Source organism: Oncorhynchus masou, chromosome 18, assembly GCF_036934945.1.
Source record: "Oncorhynchus masou masou isolate Uvic2021 chromosome 18, UVic_Omas_1.1, whole genome shotgun sequence".
NCBI classification, from domain to species: domain Eukaryota; kingdom Metazoa; phylum Chordata; class Actinopteri; order Salmoniformes; family Salmonidae; genus Oncorhynchus; species Oncorhynchus masou.
Genome location: NC_088229.1, coordinates 69,094,055 through 69,114,648, shown reverse-complemented (window position 1 = coordinate 69,114,648; position 20,594 = coordinate 69,094,055). Strand labels below are relative to the sequence as shown.

Genomic DNA, 20,594 nt, shown 5'->3' with positions numbered 1-20,594 from the left:
AATCTTTCTCTTGATGTGTCATCCAGAGCATCCCAGAGATAGAATGTAGTGAGGTTTTGTTTGAAAAATTCATATATATTCAAATGTAGGAACTGGGTTCTACAGTTTGACCCCACTGCTGTCCCTGGCTCCACACCCACCCCGCCCAGCCATCTAGATGTGTGAAAGTTAGTGTATAAGCTAACGATCTATCATGTATGACATTTCCTGGTAGTGAGTAAACTTAAATGTTTTATTAAAAAATAATTGTTGTACGTTCTCTATAGTTATGTACTTGTAACTTGAAAATGTACAAATTGACCAATTCGGCACATTTTGGAAAATTCTTCACTGGATCAGTCTGAAACTTTGCACACACACACTGCTGTCATCTTGAGGACAACATCTAAATTCCTATCTGAATGTATGGCCTTTCTCTTACATTTCAAAGATAATTAAAAAATAAAATATGAAAACACATGTTTTTTTGTTTGTATTATATTTTACCAGATCTAATGTGTTATATTCTCCCACATTAATCACATTTCAACAAGTGTCAAGTGTTTCCTTTCAAATGGTATGAAGAAAATGCATATCCTTGCCTCAGGTTCTGAGCTATAGGCAGTTAGATTTGGGTATGTCATTTTAGGCAAAAATTGAAAAATAGGGTCATTAACCTCTTACATCTATGGGGGCGCTATTTCATTTTTGGATGAAAAACGTTCCCGTTTTAAACAAGATATTTTGTCACAAAAAGATGCTTGACTATGCATATAATTGATAGCATTCGAAAGAAAACACTCTGACGTGTCCAGAAATACCAAGATATTCTCTGTGCGTGCCCTAGAACGTGAGCTTCAGGCAAAACCAAGATGAGATGGCATCCAGGAAATGACAAGGATTTTTGAGGCTCTGTTTTCCATTGTCTCCTTATATGGCTGTGAATGCGAGAGGAATGAGCCTGCCCTTTCTGCAGACACCCAAGGTGTCTGCAGCATTGTGACGTATTTGTAGGCAGATCATTGGAAGATTGACCATAAGAGACCACATTTACCAGGTGTCCGCCCGGTGTCCTGCGCCGAAATTGGTGCGCAAAAGTCACCTGCCAGTATTTTTCCATGCGATACAGAGAGGAAAGCAAGCTTCCACGAACTGCATATCAATGAAGAGATATGTGAAAAAACACCTTGAGGATTGATTCCAAACAACGTTTGCCATGTTTCAGTCGATATTATGTAGTTAATCCGGAAAAAGTTTTACGTTGTAGGTGACTGAATTTTCGGTTCGTTTCGGTAGCCAGATGCAATGTAGAAAACGGAACGATTTCTCCTACACACAGACGCTTTCAGGAAAAACTGCGCATTTGGTATGTAACTGAGAGTCTCCTCATTGAAAACATCAGAAGCTCTTCAAAGGTAAATTATTTTATTTATTTGGTTATCTGGTTTTTGTGAAAATGTTGCGTGCTAAATGCTACTCAAAATGCTATGCTAGCTTTGCATACTCTTACACAAATTAGTCAATTTCTATGGTTCAAAAGCATATTTTGAAAATCTGAGATGACAGTGTTGTTAAGAAAAGGCTAAGCTTGAGAGCAGACGCATTATTTTCATTTTATTTGCGATTTTCAGAAATCGTTAACGTTGCGTTATGCTAATGAGCCTGAGGCTTTAGTCACAAACCCGGATCCGGGATGGGGAGTTTCAAGAAGTTAACAAGTTGAATCAGGTGTGCTAGGTCTGGAATGGCTGGGGGTCCCTGAGGAGAGAACTGAGAACTATTGACTTAGTTAACAGTTCTCAATTGACTCAAGGCCACACATGAGTCTTTCACAAAACACCATCACTGGCTACAGTCATATAAAACATGTTTTAGCATGACACAACATATTAAATAAACTGTGAATGACACTCTCACTCACGGCTGCACAAAAAAAGCTGTAAAACAAACCCCTCCCCAAAATATTGGAATGATCTTCCGCCCCCACATTTTACCTATCACTAAAAGAGGAAAGGTCGATTGACTCTCGACTGGTGTTACTGTGAACTGAGATAATATGTATCCTACTTGACTAGTGGAATGTAGACCAGGAAGACAAGATGTCAGCCACACCACCACCCTCCCTCCCCAGAGCCTGAAACCTCAGTTTCCTTATTAACAACAGAGAGAAAAAACTGTAAACTGTAAAATAACAGGGTGAGAGAAAGAAAGATGGAGAGCGAGAGAGAGTGAAAGAAGGTGGGGGGGAAAAAAATCCCACCATAACCATAAGCAAACCGCTGCTGAGAGGAAAGAGGGGACAGGGTGGAGAGAAGAATGACAGTAGAGAAGAGTCAAATAGAGGAAGGAAGAGGGATGGATGGATGCCAAGGGACAGGTGGGAGCGGTTGAAGGCTAATCCCTTCACTCACTGTTTTCCTTTATAGAACGAGGGAGTGACTCCCTCATGTAAATAAGAAATCTGCCCTCTGATTAAATAGAGCAGCCTGTGTCATATAGTTGGCAGCAGGACAAGTATTCACACACACACACACACACACACACACACACACACACACACACACACACACACACACCATAAAAGGCAATGTTCTCACAGTAACTGCGGAGAGATAGCAGATACATCTTCCATCCATTCAATCCCTCCTTCCCTCTGCCCCTCCTCCCCTCTCATCCTTCCTACTGTCCTAAACTTACTGCGTAAGGAGTTTCAGGAACATCAAGCTGGGTGTTTCAGCTTGTGTCTGTGTTTGATAAGAAGCAGGGATCAGAGGTCTGGAAGCTGATGTATCTTCAACAGCAAGTGCAAAGGCTACAGGCGTAAGGCAACAGGCGTACACGCAAACCACATGTGTGTGCCTGTGTGTGTGTGTGTGTGTTTGTGTAACACATTGTGCAAGAGTGGATTCCCCATCACATTTTACCTGACCCATTTTTGTATGTTGGTTAGAAACCACAGACCCAATGACTGATGGGCTGGCACGGTAATTCTATAATCATGCATCAGACGATTATGGATGATGAGCGTCACAACTGCTTTAACATGATTATTTTATGACTACAAAATCTCTGTACCAGACACACAATTATCTGTAAGGTCCCTCAGTTGAGGAGTGACTCTTAAAGCACAAACCCAAGGATGCTGAAGAAATGTGTCTTGGCACCTAAAACCCTCACAAACTTTTACAGATGAACAATTGAGAGTATCCTGTTGGGCTGTATCACCGCCTGGCACGGAAACTGCACCACCCACAACCGTAGGGTTCTCTAGAGGGTGGTGCGGTCTGCCCAATAATTGGAACACTAGTCACTTTAATAATAATGTTTACATATTTTGCATTAACCATCTCATATGTATATACTGTATTTATATATTCTTAATTCCATTCCTTTACTTTAGATTGTGTGTATTATTAGATATTACTTATATATATTTCTTATTATATATATTATATATTACTACACTGTTGGAGCTATAAACACAAGCATTTCGCTACAATAACATCTGCTAAACATGTATATGTGACCAATAAATGTTGATTTGATTTAAAATTCACCTTTCAGCAAGACAATTACCTAAAACATAAGGCCAAATATACATTGGAGTTGCATACCAAGATGCCGTTGAATGTTCCGTAGTGGCCTAGTTACAGTTTTAGTTAAATCGGCTTGAAAATCTTTGGCAAAATCTGAAAATGTGTCACACCCTGATAGGTTTCACCTGTCCTTGTTATTGCGCCATGCCCTCCAGGTGTTGCTTGTTATCCCTGGTGTATATATCCCTGTGTTTCCTGTCTCTCTGTATCTTGTATGTTCCAAGTCAACCAGTGTTTTTCCCGTGCTCCTGACTTTTCCATTATTTTTTACTAGTCCTCCTGGTTTTGGCCTTTGCTTGTTTTCTGGACTCTGTGCCTGTCTGCCTGACCATTCTGCCTGCCCTGACCTCGAACCTGCCTGCCACACTGTACCTCCTGGACTATGAACTGGTTTTGACCTTTTGCATGTCCACAACCATTCTCTTGCCTACCCCTTTTGGATGTAATAAATATCAAAGACTCAAACCATCTGCCTCCCGTGTCTGCATCTGGGTCTCGCCTTTTGAAATGTTTAAATGTCTGTCTAGCATTTTGGGCAAGGAATAACTGGCAAATATTTTACAATCCATGTGTGCAAAGCCCTTACAGACTTACCAAGAAAGACTTACAGCTGGTATCACTGCAAAGGGTAATTCTAACATGCATTGACTCAGGGAGTTGACTACTTATCTAAACAAGATATATTAGTGTTTAATTTTCCATTAAAACATTCATTTACAGTAGTTTGTGTAGATCGTTGAAGAAACATGACACTTACATAAACTTTAATCCACTTTGCAACACAACAAAATGTGGAAAAGGTCAAGGGGTGTGAATACTTCCTGAAGGTAATGTATATACCATATGCAGTGAGTGTACCAACCATTAAGAACACCTTCCTAATATTGAGTTGTACACCCCCTTTTGCCTTCAGAACAGACTCAGTTCCTCAGTCTTTACAAGGTATTTGGAATTTTATTAGGATCCCCATTATCTTTTGCAAAAGCAGCAGCTACTCTTCCTGGGGTTCAACGTGAAACATAATACAGAATGGCATAATACAGAACATCAATAGGAAACAGCAGCTCTGTGACAGAACTACATACATATTTTTGTAAAGGCACACGTAGCCTACATATCAATACATACACACAAACTATCTAGTTCAAATAGGGGAGAGAAGATGTGCCATGAGGTGTCACTTCATCTGTTTTTAAACCAGGTGTACTGTTTATTTGAGCAATATAAGATGGAAGGAAGTTCCATGCAATAAGGGCTCTATATAATATTGGATATTTTCTTGAATTTGTTCTGGATTTGGGGACTATGAAAAGACCCCTGGTGGCATGTCTGGTGGGATAAGTGTGTGTGTCAGAGCTGTGTGTAAGTGGCATGAGCTGATCACGCGAGCACACGTGAGAGTTAGCTTGCGTTCCATTGCCATTCTACAGACAAAGGAATTCTCCGGTTGGAACATTATTGAAGATTTATGATAAAAACATCCTAAACATTGATTCTATACTTTTTGACATGTTTCTAAGAATTGTAATATGACTTTTCTTCTGAACTTTCGCCTGGACTTGCCCGCGCATCGTGAGTTTGGATTGTGTGCTAAACGCGCTAACAAAATGAGGTATTTTGGAAATAAATGATTGACTTCATCAAACAAATCATTTACATTTATTGTGGAACTGGGATTCCTGGGAGTGCATTCTGATGAAGATCATCAAAGGTAAGTGAATATTTATAATGCTATTTCTGACTACTGTGGACTCCACAACATGGCGGATATCTGTATGGCTGGTTTTGTTGTCTGAGCGCTGGTTTTGTTGTCTGAGCGCTGTACTCAGATTATTTCATGGTGTGCTTTTTCGGTAAAGCTTTTTTGAAATCTGACACAGCAGTTGCAATAACCTCTTGAAACTCTGTTGGCAGAATTTCATTTTTGGATGAAAAACGTTCCCGTTTTAAACAAGATATTTTGTCACGAAAAGATGCTCGACTATGCATATAATTGACATCTTTCGAAATAAAACACTCTGACGTTTCCAAAACTGCAAAGATATTATCTGTGAGTGCCCCAGAACTAATGCTACAGGCGAAACCAAGATGAAATTTCAAACAGGAAATGCCCCAGATTTTGAATGCGCTGTGTTCCAATGTCTCCTTATATAGCTGTGAATGCGCCAGGAATGAGCCTACACTTTCTGTCATTTCCCCAAGGTGTCTGCAGCATTGTGACATATTTGTAGGCATATCATTGGAAGATTGACCATAAGAGACTACATTTACCAGGTGTCCGCCCGGTGTCCTCCGTCGAAATTATTGCGTAATCTCCAGCTGCATGCACGTTTCCATTTGATTCAGAAGAGAAAGCCAAACGTGATGAACAAAACAGAGCGATTTCTCCTACACAAATAATCTTTTTGGAAAAACTGAACATTTGCTATCTAACTGAGAGTCTCCTCATTGAAAACATCCGAAGTTCTTCAAAGGTAAATGATTTTATTTGAATGCTTTTCTTGTTTTTGTGAAAATGTTGCCTGCTGAATGCTAGGCTTAATGCGTTGCTAGCTATCAATACTCTTACACAAATGCTTGTGTAGCTATGGTTGAAAAGCATATTTTGAAAATCTGAGATGACAGTGTTGTTAACAAAAGTCTAAGCATGTGAGCCAATATATTTATTTCATTTCATTTGCGATTTTCATGAATAGTTAACGTTGCGTTATGGTAATGAGCTTGAGGCTATAATTACGGTCCCAGATACGGGATTGCTCGTCGCAAGATTCCATGCACAACACTTGTATCTTTTAGCAACGTTTATTATGAGTATTTCTGTAAATTTATGTGGCTCTCTGCAAAATGACTGGATGTTTTGGAACTACTGAACGTAACGTGAGATTTTTGGATATAAATATGAACTTTATCGAACAAAACAAACACATGTATGGTGTGACATGAAGTCTGATGAGTGTCATCTGATGAAGATCATCAAAGGTTAGTGATTCATTTTATCTCTATTTCTGCTTTTTGTGACTAATCTCTTTGGCTGGAACAATGGCAGTGTTTTTCTGTGACTAGGTAATGACTGTGACGAGGCACTCACCTTACATAATCGTTTGGTGTGCTTTCGTCGTAAAGCATTTTTGAAATTGGACACTGTGGCTGGATTTACAACAAGTGTATCTTTAAAATGGTTTGAAATACTTGTATGTGTGAGGAATTTTAATTATGGGATTTGTGTTGTTTTGAATTTGGCGCCCTGCACTTTCACTGGCTGTTGTTGAGGTGGGACGCTACCGTCCAGAATATCCCAGAGAAGTTAACAAACTATAGTTTTGGCAAGTCGGTTAGGACATCTACTATGTGCATGACACAAGTGATTTTTCCAACAATTGTTTACAGACAGATTATGTCACTTATAATTCACTGTATCACAATTCCAGTGGGTCAGAAGTTTACATACACTAAGTTGACTGTGCCTTTAAACAGTTTGGAAAATTACAGAAAATGATGTCATGGTTAAGAAGCTTCTGATAGGCTAACTGACATCATTTGAGTCAATTGGAGGTGTATCTGTAGATGTATCTCAAGGCCTACCCTCGAACTCAGTGCCTCTTTGCTTGACATCATGGGAAAATCAAAAGAAATCAGCCAAGACCTCCACAAGTCTGGTTCATCCTTGGGAGCAATTTCCAAACACCTGAAGGTGTTCATCTGTACAAACAACAGTACGCAAACATCATGGGACCATGCAGCCATCATATCGCTCAGGAAGGAGAAGCGTTCTGTCTGCTAAAGATTAATGTACTTTGGTGCGAAAAGCCTATTGACGAAGCTAAAGTCCCGGTTGATATATTATCGATTATATATTGACAAAACAACCTGAGGATTGATTTAAAAAAGTGTTTGACATGTTTCTGTGAACATTACGGATACTATTTTCGTCTGCAAATTTTCTTCTTCGATGTCGTGACCACTCGTGCCTGTGGATTTCTGAACATAACGTGCCAAACTAATGGAGGTATTTTGGATATAAAAATAATCTTTATGGAACAAAAGGAACATTTATTGTGTAACTGGGAATCTCGTGAGTGCAAACATCTGAAGATCAAAGATAAGCAATTTAATTTATTGCTTTTCTGACTTTCGTGACCAATCTACTTGGCGGCTAGCTGTTGGTAATATTTTGTCTACTGAGACAGATGTTCTTACATAAACGCTTGGATAGCTTTCGCCAAAAAGCTTTATTGAAATCTGACACGCCAGGTGGATTAACAACTAGCTAAGCTGTGTTTTGCTATATTGCACTTGTGATTTCATGAAAATTAAATATATGTTTAGTAATTTGAATTTGGCGCGCTGGAATCCAGCTGATGTTGATGTAAATGTGGGTTGGGGAGGAGAGGTGCAGCAGGCAGGGCAGGGAAGCTTGGCTGGTTGAGTCAAGAATAAACACTGGCTGACATCATCCTGTTGATGGACTCAAATGGGAAGTTTGTTCAGGAGAAGAAACTTTTCCATAGACACAAAACGAGAAAGGTGTGGTGCCCAACAATGTAGAGTGCCATGGAGCTGCTTGATAAGGCCCATCTCGGGTCGCCAAGCCACATAATCATACACACCGGAAACAACGACGCTGCATGCTCAGCAGGAGAGGGTGACGACTTCACTACGGGTAGTGATCGAGAAGGCCTCCACAATCTTCCCCAACTCAGGGATCATGGTGTCAACCCTTCTACAGAGGAAGGACTTCAATCCTGCCACAATACAAAGAATAAACGCCAGCCTATCCCTGGACTGTGCACTGTGACCTGGCCAACCACCCCACCCTCGATCTGGACTGTCTCTATGACCATGTTCACCTGTACAGGAGACGAAACCCCGGACCAGCACCCTGGACCCCCCAGCCAAGGCCACAGCACCACCAACCTCAATGCCCAGACACAGACCACCCTAGCCCAACTTCAGAGTCACCCAGACGAGGCCTCCCACCCCCCTGCCCCCACCGCAGACCCACACTTGGAGGAGCCACAGCCCAGCAGGCAGAGCTACACACAGGCTGTGAGAGGAGCAACTGGCCCAGCCCCCACCAACCAAATGAGTGACTTTAAACACATGCTGAGTCTACCATGCTCACATGTGATAGGCCGAGGGTCATGGTAAGTTGAGCACAAGAACTTCACCATCCTCACACTACACCCACCCAATTGTCATGACACAAATTATATCTTAAATGATAAACAAATCACATTTGCATAATAAGAGTTTACTTTAATTGAAAAATGCTATTTTAATAGTCCTTGTTGGATTGTGAGTGTTTGTCTCATTTTGAAGGCAAAGAAAAAGTTGCATGTTGGAATTTACAAGGATTGAAGTCCTCTGCTTTTGGACTACGGAGCAAAAACCAAGACTTCCTGAAAGAAATTGATGATGTTGATATTGTAGTACTACAGGAAACATGGTGTAGAGGTGATGTTTCCACTGGCTGTCCACTAGCTTATAGGGAGATAATCATACCATCCACTAAATTAAAAGGAATCACACAGGTAAGAGACTCAGGGGTATTGCTAATATGGTATAAATCTGAAGTAATTACTTCAATCAAATTGATCAAAACCGGAGACTTCTTTATCTGGTTAAAAATCAACGAGGAGGCTATCTTGACAGATAAAACCGTCTTCCTCTGTGCCACATACATTCCCCCTCAGAGACCCTACTTCCATTCCAGAGGGGGAAATTAGTCACTTTCAGGCCCAAGGCAATGTACTGGTCTGTGGAGACCTGAATGCTAGAACAGCAGAAGAACAAGACACTATTAAAAACCTCTTGAAGCTAGGGGGCACTATTTTTATTTTTGAAAAATAACGTTCCCGAAGTAAACTGCCTATTCCTCAGGACCAGATGCTAGAAAATGCAGATAATTGACAGCTTAGGATAGAAAACACCCTAAAGTTTCCAAAACTGTAAACATATTGTCTGTGAGTATAACAGAACTGATATTGCAGGCGAAAGCCTGAGAAAAATCCAATCAGGAAGTGACTCTTATTTTGAAACCTCTGCGTTCCTATGCATCCCTATTGACCATTGAAAGGGATATCAACCAGATTCCTTTTTCTATGGCTTCCCTAATATGTCTACAGCCACTAGACATAGGGCTTTTATTTTGAAAAATGAGCGTGAATGACAACATTGCGTCAGTAGTCAGGTGGTGGCTCTCAGAGTGATTTGTGCGTAATAGACAAAGGCGGCCATTGTTCCTCTCGCTCCTACTGAAAAGCCAATTGTCCCGGGTGATATATTATCGAATAGATATTTGAAAAACGTTAACCTAAAAAAAAACAAATATAATGTTATTCCAAAAAAGGTTTTGAAATAAGGATGACAAATATATATTCTATTTAGACACAGTTCTATTAGAACACACAAAAAACGACACATATGTAGGACTAAATATCAGCAACATAGGTAGCTTCCACATGTCTGTGAATGAGCTGAGAGACAAAGCAAGAAGAGCATTCTATGCCATTAAAAGGAACATCAAGATCGAAATTCCATCTAGACCAAAAAAAATTAAATCAGTTATAGAACCAATTGCTCTATATGGCAATGAAGTATGGGGTCCGCTCTCCGATAATGAATTTACCAAATGGGACAAACAACCAATTGAAATACTGCATGCAGAGTTTTACAAGACTGTATTGCAAGTGCAAAGAAAAACTCAAAATATAGATGTAGAGCAGAATTGGGCCAATACCCTCCTCATTCGAATAGAAAAAAAGAGCCATCAAATTTTACAACCTTCTAAAAACAAGTGACCCCAAAACATTCCATCACACAGCGCTACAATGTCAAGAGATGAAACCAGAGTAGAGTCCCCTCAGCCAGCTGGTTCTGAGACTCAGTTCACCAACCCAAACCAACCCCATAGAGCCTCAAGACAGCACTCAGATAATCTGGCCCAACCAAATCATCACAAAACAAAAACAAAAATATATAATCTATTGGAAAGACACCACAAAAAATTTAAGTAAACTTCAGTGCTATTTGGCTCTAAACAGACAGTACATGGTGGCAGACTATCTGACCACTGTGACTGTTAGAAAACTGAGGAAAACATTGGCTAGGTACAGACTCAGTGAGCACAGTCTGTCTATAGAGACGACCGGTCACAGACAAACCTGGCTGCCCAGAGAGGACAGGCTGTACTCACTCTGCTCCAGGGGAGAGGTAGAGACAGAGCTGCATTTCCTATTACACTGTGACAAATACTCAGACCTAAGAGAATATTTCTTTCCCAAAATTATAATTCAATACAAAGAATTTGAAACTATAAAAGATGGAAGAAAAAATTAAATATTTATTGGGTGAAAAGCAATTGTGCAGTTTTGGCAGCCAAATATGTGTCCTCCTGCCACAACCTGAGGGACAGCCAGTGAAAAGTGCAAAGTCATGTTGATAATATTTCCCGTTTTGTTTTGTGTTTCATACCACGTCATGTGTCTTCTCAGTCACGTTGACACTGGTCTACTACCAGGTCATGTGTCTTCTCAATCACGTTGACACTGGTCTACAACCATTGCTTTAATGTATTGTTGTTCTCATTAATATTGTTGTTGTAGTTGTTGTTAATGGTAATCCCATGTCCACTACTACTATTATTATTGCTGTTGGTCCCACCATTTAGAGAGAGACAGAGATGGAGAGAGAGGGATATGGAGAGAGAGATGGAGAGAAAGAGACAGAGATGGAGAGAGAGAGAGAGAGATGGAGAGAGTAGGGAGAGAGAAAGAGAGAGAGAGAGTATGGAGAGAGGGAGAGGGAGAGAGAGAGAGGGAGAGAGAGATAAAGAGACAGAGATGGGAGAGAGAGAGAGAGAGAGAGAGAGAGAGAGAGAGAAAGATGGAGAGAGAAAGATGGAGAGAGAGATGGGGAGAGAGAGAGAGAGAGAGAGAGAGAGAGAGAAAGATGGAGAGAGTATGGAGAGAGAGATGGGGAGAGAGATGGGGAGAGAGAGAGGGGGATGGAGAGAGAGGGAGAGAGAGAGAGGGAGAGAGTAGGGAGAGAGATGGGGAGAGAGAGGGGGGTGGAGAGAGAGAGAGATGGAGAGAGTAGGGAGAGAGAGAGAGAGAGGGGAGAGAGAGAGAGAGACAGAGACAGAGAGAGGGAGATGGATAGAGTAGGGAGTGGGATATCTGGTTTCTAGTAGAATATTTGTAGAGAATACATGGAGGTCTGGTTCTGGGTCAGCCTTAAGACTGGAATGTCTGGCACAAATAACCTCTCCTTTTATTTTACAAGATTCCCACTCTCTTCCACCTTCCTCTATCCCCCTGACAATTTTAACAGAGTATGTACAGTACATGGGGTAGAGTTTCAGAGTCAGCATCTCCTTAAGGACAGTGTTAGAGAAAGGGGAATGAGAAAGAGCTTATTGGGGATATTGGATGTATTAGCTGGTTGCAGGATTGGAGTAGCGTAGCTCAATGTTTTGTCTCACCAAACTTTTCACAAGTACAAATATTTTCACACTCTAGCACACACTCAAATAATAACTTTCTCAGCCTACTCTAGAGAGTAGGAATTCATGTCAGAAGAACACAGACAAAGAGAGGGAACGAGGGAGAGGGAACGAGGGAGAGGGAACGAGGGAGAGGGAACGAGGGAGAGGGAACGAGGGAGCAAACACAAGAGGATAACGAGGGAGAAGAGAAGAGGGAGGGATAGGGGAGCAAAACTATAAAACCCTCTCCTAAAACAAGGAGAAAAAGTGTGTGTGTGCGCGTCTGGTAAAAGTGCGTGTGAGAGAGCGAGAGCGAGAGAGCGTGTGTGTGTAATTGGCGTCTGGTAAAAGTGCGTGTGAGAGAGCGAGAGCGAGAGAGCGTGTGTGTGTAATTGGTGTAATTGGCGTCTGGTAGTATTTGTTGAGCGACTGGGTAGTAGCCCTGTGAATCTGGCCTGCTCTGCCCTGAATACACACACAAACTCACACCATGTGGGTCGGCTGGGGGATAAAAAGACGGAAGAATCTGACAGGGAATCTGGAACGTTGAACACTCAATCAGAAAGGGAAGGTGGACTCTCTTCTCCCCCAACCCCTCCCTAACACACACACACATACACAAACTATCTCTCATACACAAAATATATCTGGTGTCGTGCTCCCTTCAGGCTATGGTTTGAACACAAGAGATAAAGAGATAGAGAGAGAGAGAGAGAGAGAGAGAGAAGAGAGAGAGAGAGAGAGAAAAATAAAATAAAATGAGACAACACCAAATTGAGACTATGCATGCAGAATTCTGCAAAAATGTCATCAGTGTACAACATAGAACACCAAATAATGCCTGCAGAGCAGAATAAGGCCGATATCCGCTAATTATCAATATCCAGAAAAGAGACGTTAAATTCTACAACCACCTAAGATGATGCGATTCCCAAACCTTCCATAACAAAGCCATCACCTACAGAGAGATGTCCCCTAAGCAAGCTGGTTCTGGTGCTCTGTACACAAACATAAACAAACCCTACAGAGCCTCAGTACATCGACACAATTAGACCCAACCAAATCATGAGAAAACAAAAACATAATTACTTGACACATTAGAAAGAATGAACAAAATAACAGAGCAAACTCGAATGCTATTTGGCCCTAAACAGAGAGTACACAGTGACAGAATCCCTGACCACTGTGACTGACCCAAACTTAAGGATCTTGATAAACTCACACATCTATTGGGTGAAATACCTCAGCAGTAAGATGTGTGACCTGTAAGATGTGTGACCTGTAAGATGTGTGACCTGTAAGATGTGTGACCTGTAAGATGTGTGACCTGTAAGATGTGTGACCTGTAAGATGTGTGACCTGTTGCCACAAGAAAAGGGCAACCAGTGAAGAACAAACACCATTGTAAATACAACCCATATTTAAGTTTATTTTCCCTTTTGTAATTCTGTAGTTAACTACTTGCAAATAATATGAAATGTCTTTATTGTTTTGGAACTTTTGTGAATGTAATGTTTACTGTTTTTTTGTTGTTGTTCATTTCACTTTTGTTTATTATCTATTTCACTTCCTTTGGCAATGTAAACGTATGTTTCCCAATAAGACACAGACACAATCACACGCTCTCCTGCACTTCACATGGCTACCAATATGCTCCTGTAAACAAGACAGTCCAGAGTTGAAAAGCTTTTGAGAAAATAGGGAATTCATCTCCGTCCTTCGGGGAATGAAGTTGAGCAAAGGCCAAGAGAGGTTCACTGCACACGGCTACACACAGTCTGAACCACTGACCTTACAGGGAATAGTCCTCAGACTACAGATTGGCTTCTCCAATCCCAACCTACCCCAGTTCTACACCAACACACACGCAATCCTCCACAAGATATACTGTACAAACAACCAAATCACACTCACCTGTTCATGATACTCAATCCCCATACTCATTGTATTAATCAGAATGGCGATCATGATTCCTCTTCCAAAATACTTGCTGTCCACTATCTTCCTAAATGTATCACACACCAGCCTCCAGGCCCGGACCACTCTCCTAACCGTGGTACCCAGCTTTCGCTGCCTCTTCCTGGGCTGGCGGCTGTCCCGACGGTCCCTGCGGTCCCTGTGGTGGAGGTCCTGGGTGAACTCGTAGACGCCCTCGCTGTCTGATTCCCCCGGGGTCTCGTTTCCGTCTGTGCCTTCTGACTCCCCGGACAGAGCCTTGACACAGTAGGGGCACGACTCAGGGTCAAAGGTGAACGAGGGGTCCAGGGTTCCGATGGCACTCGGGTCATGTGGTGAGAGCTGGGCTGGAGGGAGGAAGGGATGGGCGGTGACAATGAAAGGAAGGAGGGACGGAGAAGAAAACGGTCATAGTTCCAGATATATCACATCATCAACATTTGTTGACATTTGCACGTCAGAAAAAGCAACGTTCCCTTTTTGTCCCGATATCATCACAGTCACAGCATGACTTCAATTAAAACAAGACAAAAACACCAGTCGAACCACACCTCTAACTCCTGTCTTTCTCACATTGGTTTGAGTGTGTTTAATGGCTTACCTGTGGGTGTGTGTGTGTCTAACACACTTGGTGGTCCTCTCTCCAGGGGTAGAGAGGGCATATTGAGGTTTATATTACTCATGGTATTAGTTGTAACACTGCCACTTCTAAACTCCATTAGCGTGCTGGGCTGTAGGGTGGGGTAGTTTTTAGGTCTGGGACCGGCGAACGGCACCGAGTTCCTCTTCATAGGCCTGGACAGGGGCGTAGGGGCCAGGGAGAAGGGGGTGGGGGCGAGGAGTGTGGGGGTGCTGGGCTCCAGGTGACAGTCTGTGTGTAACGTACTCCGCACTGATGACGAGTTGCCACTGCCGGTTCCCAGAGCGGGATTGGCCGGTGACACCGGGTTTGCCAAGTTCTGGTCAGAGGTCGGCAACGGAAGAGGACCCAACATGAGACGTCCAGTACCCACGTTGTTGCTATGGGAACCCCTCTCCACTTCTCCCCCTCCTCCCCCGACCTCCGCCACCCCTCTCCCCCCTAGTCTTCCTCTCACACTCCCGTTCACTAAGTGATAGTGATAATGATGATGGTGATGTTGGTGAACCAAGTAATGAACGGACATAGCCCCCTTTGTGGAGACCACAGAGCCCTGTCTCGAAGTCTTCCTCCTCTTTCTCTGGCTCCCCCGTTCCCTCTCTCTCTCCAGGGCAGGAGGAGAGGCTGCAATGTTCATCCCCGCACGGCGCATCATGGCCCGGCAGACATGGGCCACCTGCCTGAACCCCTTGTGGATGACGTGGACCAGGAGTTTGAGCAGCTCATCGTAGCAGGAGCCCGGCTCAGAGAAGGAGGCCAGGGTACTAGCATTGGACAGGAAACGGATGCGCTGTTCCCTCATCAGCTGGCTCTCCCTCTGCTTGGTCTCACTGAACTGGGTGGCGATGACGACCAGACACAGGTTGATCATGAAGAAAGATCCAATCTGGAGAGGGACAACCAGAAACAAACACAAAGTTAGTATCTAGAAAGAGTCTTGCACACCTTTTTGCATGTATTTTATCTGCATTGTTTGTCATTCTTTTTTTGTGCTAATAAAGAAACTAAACTATACTAAACTATAAATAGTCAATCTGAAGAGGGACAACCACAACCACACAGAGTTAGGGGTTGTCACTACTTGCCACAATGGCAAAATTGGCTCTATCGTAAAAATTAATGAAAACAAAAACATGCTTCTTTGTCTTAATTTAAGCAGTGTGGTTAAGCTTAGTGTTAAGGTTAATCAAAATCAAAACACACAGAATTAAGAGAGGGACAACCACAAACACAGAGTTAGGATAGGGACAATCCGAAACAGACACAGAGTTAGGAGAGGGACAACCAGCATGCACACAGAGTTAGGATAGGAACAACCCGAAACACACACAGAGTTAGGAGAGGGACTACCAGAACACACACAGTTGGAGTCTCTCCCTATGCATTTTAGGGAGTTGTTCCAGCTAGATCTCATCTCCACTGTGAGTTTAACATACAAATAATAGACAGTCCCCAGGTTAGTTGCCCGCTAGCATCCCAGCTTTGTGAACCAGCTTCCCCAGCTCTGTGAACCAGCTCTCCCAGGCTAGTTACCGGCTAGCCTCCCAGCCTCTGTGAAGGTTTGCTTGAGGAGATAATACTGTACTCTTTCACCAGGATGTGCACTGTGTCGTGGTGAGGGAGTTTCAGACTGAACAGATGATGGTGTTCTGAGACATGTTTCTGGAAGCAGATGTCTCTTTACATAAGGGCCTTGGAGGGCATTCAGGAGTCAGAAGTTTGCTAGGTGTTTGAATAAGTATCTATGCCACACACTCTCACTCTCTCTCTCTCTCTCTCTCTCTCTCTCTCTCTCTCTCTCTCTCTCTCGGTCACTTACGATGATGAGGAGGATGAAGTAGATGAAGTTGTAGAAGGAGTGAGAATCCATCACAAAGTACATGATGTCCACCCATCCCTCCAGAGTGATCACCTAGAGACACAGAGAGAGGAGGGGGAGAGGGAGAGGAGGGGGGAGAGAGAGAGAGAGAGGAGGGGCAAAGAGAGAGATGATGGGGAGAGGAGGGGGACAGAGAGGAGGTGGAGAGAGAGACACAGAGAGAGCCAGAGAGATAGGAGGGGGAAAGGGAGAGAGAGAGGGGGATGGGAGAGGGGGAGAGAGAGAGGAGGGTAAAGAGAGAGAGAGGGGGAGAGAGAGACACAGAGAGAGAGAGAGAGAGAGAGAGAGAGAGAGAGAGAGAGAGAGAGAGAGAGAGAGAGAGAGAGAGAGAGGGGGAGAGAGAGAGAGAGACAGAGAGAGAGAGAGAGAGGAGGGGGAAAGGGAGAGGAGGGAGAGAGAGAGAGAGAGAGGAGGAGGAGAGAGAGCGAGTAGGGGGAGAGGGGGGGAAAGGTAGAGGAATTGGAGAGAGGAGGGGAGGGGAGAGGAGGGGGAAAGGAAGGGGAGAAATAGAGAGGAGGGGGAGAGAGGAGAGAAATGAAGGGGAGAGAGAGAGGAAGGTGAGAGAGAGAGAGAGAGAGACAGAGAGAGGCAGAGAGAGAGACAGAGAGGGAAAGAAAGAGACAGAGAGAGAGAGCGAGAGCAACAGAAGCACAGACATTATGTCAGACATTTTGATTTCCAACCCCTCACCAGTGCACCATTCACAGAACCTCCACCTCTTTTTTTCGCTCTCCGTTTGAGTTTCACCCTGATACCACAGAACACAGCTGACAGTAAGTTAAGGTGGGAAATCATTTAATTTAACAATCTGCAAAGTCAGTAAAGACACCACTGTAACACAGTGACAAATTAAAACTCGAACAAAAGCCCTGCGATTAATAGGCTGATAAGAGAGTGAATGACGGAGATGAAATTAAGAACTTGACTTTGCTTCCATCATCATAATTGTTGCTTCTCTCTTAATCTACCAAACCCTGATCCTTAGACACAGCAGCAGGACAACCAATTGCCCTCGCTGTCACTGTCTGCGGCAGGTAGCCTAGTGGTTAGGGTGTTGGGCCTAGTGGTTAGGGTGTTGGGCCTAGTGGTTAGGGTGTTGGGCCAGTAACCAAAAAGTTGCTGGATCGAATCGCTGAGCTGACGAGGTAAAAATCTGTTGTTCTGCCCCTGAACAACGCTGTTAACCCACTGTTCCTAGGCCATCATTGAAAATAATAATTTTTTTCTTAAATGACTTTAAAGGTTCAATTAAAACATATACCCTGGGCAGGACAACAGTTATGTGAAAGTGAGATCAGTCAAGTGGTCAACTGTTTCAGCGTACTTAAAAACTAAAACCAAGAAAGAGATTAAAACACTTTTACTACGAAGAAAAGGGTACATTTAAAGAAGAGGTAGAGTAAAATCCATTTCAATCAATCATCCGTCTCTAACCCCGGTGCCAAATATTAAAGTACCAACGTAATGCCATCTTCCTGAGAGACCCTTCTGAAGTTCTGCCAGCCTGTACCTTTAAATGCCTTGGTTTTAAACGGGTCAACACAATTGACTCTGCTTTGTGGAGTACATGTGTGGTTCTGTGCATACCATCACATATACTACATATACACATACTGTACATGCAAATCTATATGTACACACACGCCCATGTCATTCCCTCACCTGAAAGATGGCGATCCAGGCGTAGCAGATGTTATCAAAGTTGATGGCTCCTTTGAAGGGGTTGACGTGTCCCGCCGAGCAGTTACTGTAGTACTGGTTCCAGTTGATACAGGTGGTGTTGTCTGTGCTGTTGTAGGACTTCATGTCCATCTGACACTGGAGACCTCCCTCCTCATACAGGGTGGGCACAGAGGAACACAGGCGCATTCCGTTCTCCCTGGGCATGGAGCAGATGAAGGGACTCTCGTCATCGTTCTCTGTGTGGTAGTAGGTCTCTAGTTCAATGGACAGAGGACTGCAGGAGAGAGGCAATGACAGTGCAGTTAGTGTACTGTTGTCGTAGGGTTCTAGTAGCTATAGGAAGAGAGCAGATGAAGGGGTTCTCGTCATCGTTCTCTGTGTGGTAGTAGGTCTCTAGTTCAATGGACAGAGGACTGCAGGAGAGAGTGCAGTTAGTGTACTGTTGTAGTAGGGTTCTAGTAGCTATAGGAAGAGAGCAGATGAAGGGTCAGGAGAGAGGCAACGATAGTATAGTTAGTGTACTGTTGTAGTAGGGTTCTAGTAGCTATAGGAAGAGAGCAGATGAAGGGTCAGGAGAGAGGCAACGATAGTATAGTTAGTGTACTGTTGTAGTAGGGTTCTAGTAGCTATAGGAATAGAGCAGATGAAGGGTCAGGAGAGAGGGAAGAAGAGATGTGGTCATTGTAGTATCAACCATGTAGATCAGGACTGGGTAAAGACCTGCCCGGGGGCCGTACGTGGCCCACGACCTGATTCAATACGGCCCACGGAACCTTGCTCAGATCACATAAAGAATTTGAGATAGTAAAGTTTTGAAAAACGTATTTGTTATTCAAATTAAAAGCCAAATGAATGCTCGCCTATGTGTTATGATTTAACTCCCACCGTTTGTGGGACATTTATTTTGAAGTCATGTATAAATAACAAATGCACGATTACAGACAGTGACTGACAGGCTGACACACGTCATAGTTACAAATAGTAGCTAGCTAGTTTTTTTTAAGATTTCAAAGAATAGGAAAGTAGACAAGGAATGTAGGGTGTTTTGGGGCCTTTATGCAGATCAGATGTACAGCCTTGTCAAAGCCTTCAAGGTCAAATTACTCCTCCTGACCTGCCAAGCAGAAGCCAACAATCTCACCCACCTTCCCACACTACTAGTCTGTTCCCTATCATGTCAACAGTGAAGAGGCGACTCCGGGATGCTGGCCTTCTAAGAAGAGTTGCCAAGAAAAGGCCACATCTTAGACTGGCCAAAAAATAGAAAAGATTAAGATGGGCAAAGGAACACAGACACTGGACAGAGAAAGATTGGAAAAAGTGCTATGGACAGACAAATCTGACTTTGAGGTGTTCGGATCACAAAGAACAACATTCGTAAGACCCAGAAAAAATGAAAATATGCTGGAGGAGTGCTTGACGCCATCTGTCAAGCATGGTGGAGGCAACGTGATGGTCTGGGGGAGCTTTAGTGGTGGTAAAGTGGGAGATTTGTACACGGTAAAAGGGATCTTGAAGAAGCAAGATTATCACTCCATTTTGCAATGCCATACCCTGTGGAGGGCCCTTAACCTCTCTTGGGTAGGGGCAGTATTTCCACGTCCAGATGAAGTGTGTGCAAAGTAAACTGCCTTTTGCTCAGGCCCAAAAGCTAGGATATGCATATGATTGGTAGATGTTGATAGAAAACACTCCAAAGTTTCCAAAACTGTTAAGATCATGTATGTGAATATAACAGAACTGATGTGGCAGGCGGAACCCCGAGGACAAACTATCTCTGATTTCAACGGCTGTCACTTTTATTATAAGGCGAAGTCCTCCCAGATGGCTTTCGACCTTCGTCTCTTCCGAGCCCGTCCGGGAGTTGTAGCGATGAGACAAGATAGTAATTACTAACAATTGGATACCACGAAATTGGGGAGAAAAGGGGGTAAAATTAAAAAATATATGTCTTTCAGGCGGGGCGCAGTCCTCAGATAATCGCATGGTGTGCTTTCGCCGTAAAGCCTTTTTTAAATCTGACACGACGGCTGTAATTAACAACAAGTTAAGCTTTATTTTGATGTATTACACTTGTGATTTTATGAAAGTTAAATATTTATAATTCTCTAGTTTGAATTTCGCGCTCTGCAATTTCACCGGATGTTGGCCAGGTGGGACGCTACCGTCCCACCTGCCAGAAGAAGTTAAACCTCTTAAGGCTAGGGGGCACTATTTTCATTTTTGGAAAAATAACGTTCCCAACGTAAATGGGCTATTTCTCAGGACCATAGAATATGCATTTATTTGACAGCTTAGGATAGAAAACACTCAAAAGTTTCCAAAACTGTAAAAATATTGTCTGTGAGTATAACAGAACTGATATTGCAGGCGAAA

At 43.1% G+C, this 20,594-nt stretch overlaps 1 protein-coding gene across 1 annotated transcript in view; it reads right to left on the bottom strand.

Annotated features, from left to right (window-relative positions):
• The window catches only part of LOC135505195 (voltage-dependent T-type calcium channel subunit alpha-1G-like), a 235,965-nt gene that overhangs the window by 157,853 nt on the left and 57,518 nt on the right, over positions 1-20,594 (bottom strand). The window contains exons 5-8 of the mRNA XM_064924359.1: positions 18,198-18,492; positions 16,476-16,568; positions 14,618-15,542; positions 13,975-14,363 (exon numbers count right to left, since the gene is read on the bottom strand). Coding sequence (XP_064780431.1) covers positions 13,975-14,363; positions 14,618-15,542; positions 16,476-16,568; positions 18,198-18,492 — 1,702 coding nt within the window. The remainder of the gene's footprint in view (positions 1-13,974; positions 14,364-14,617; positions 15,543-16,475; positions 16,569-18,197; positions 18,493-20,594) is intronic.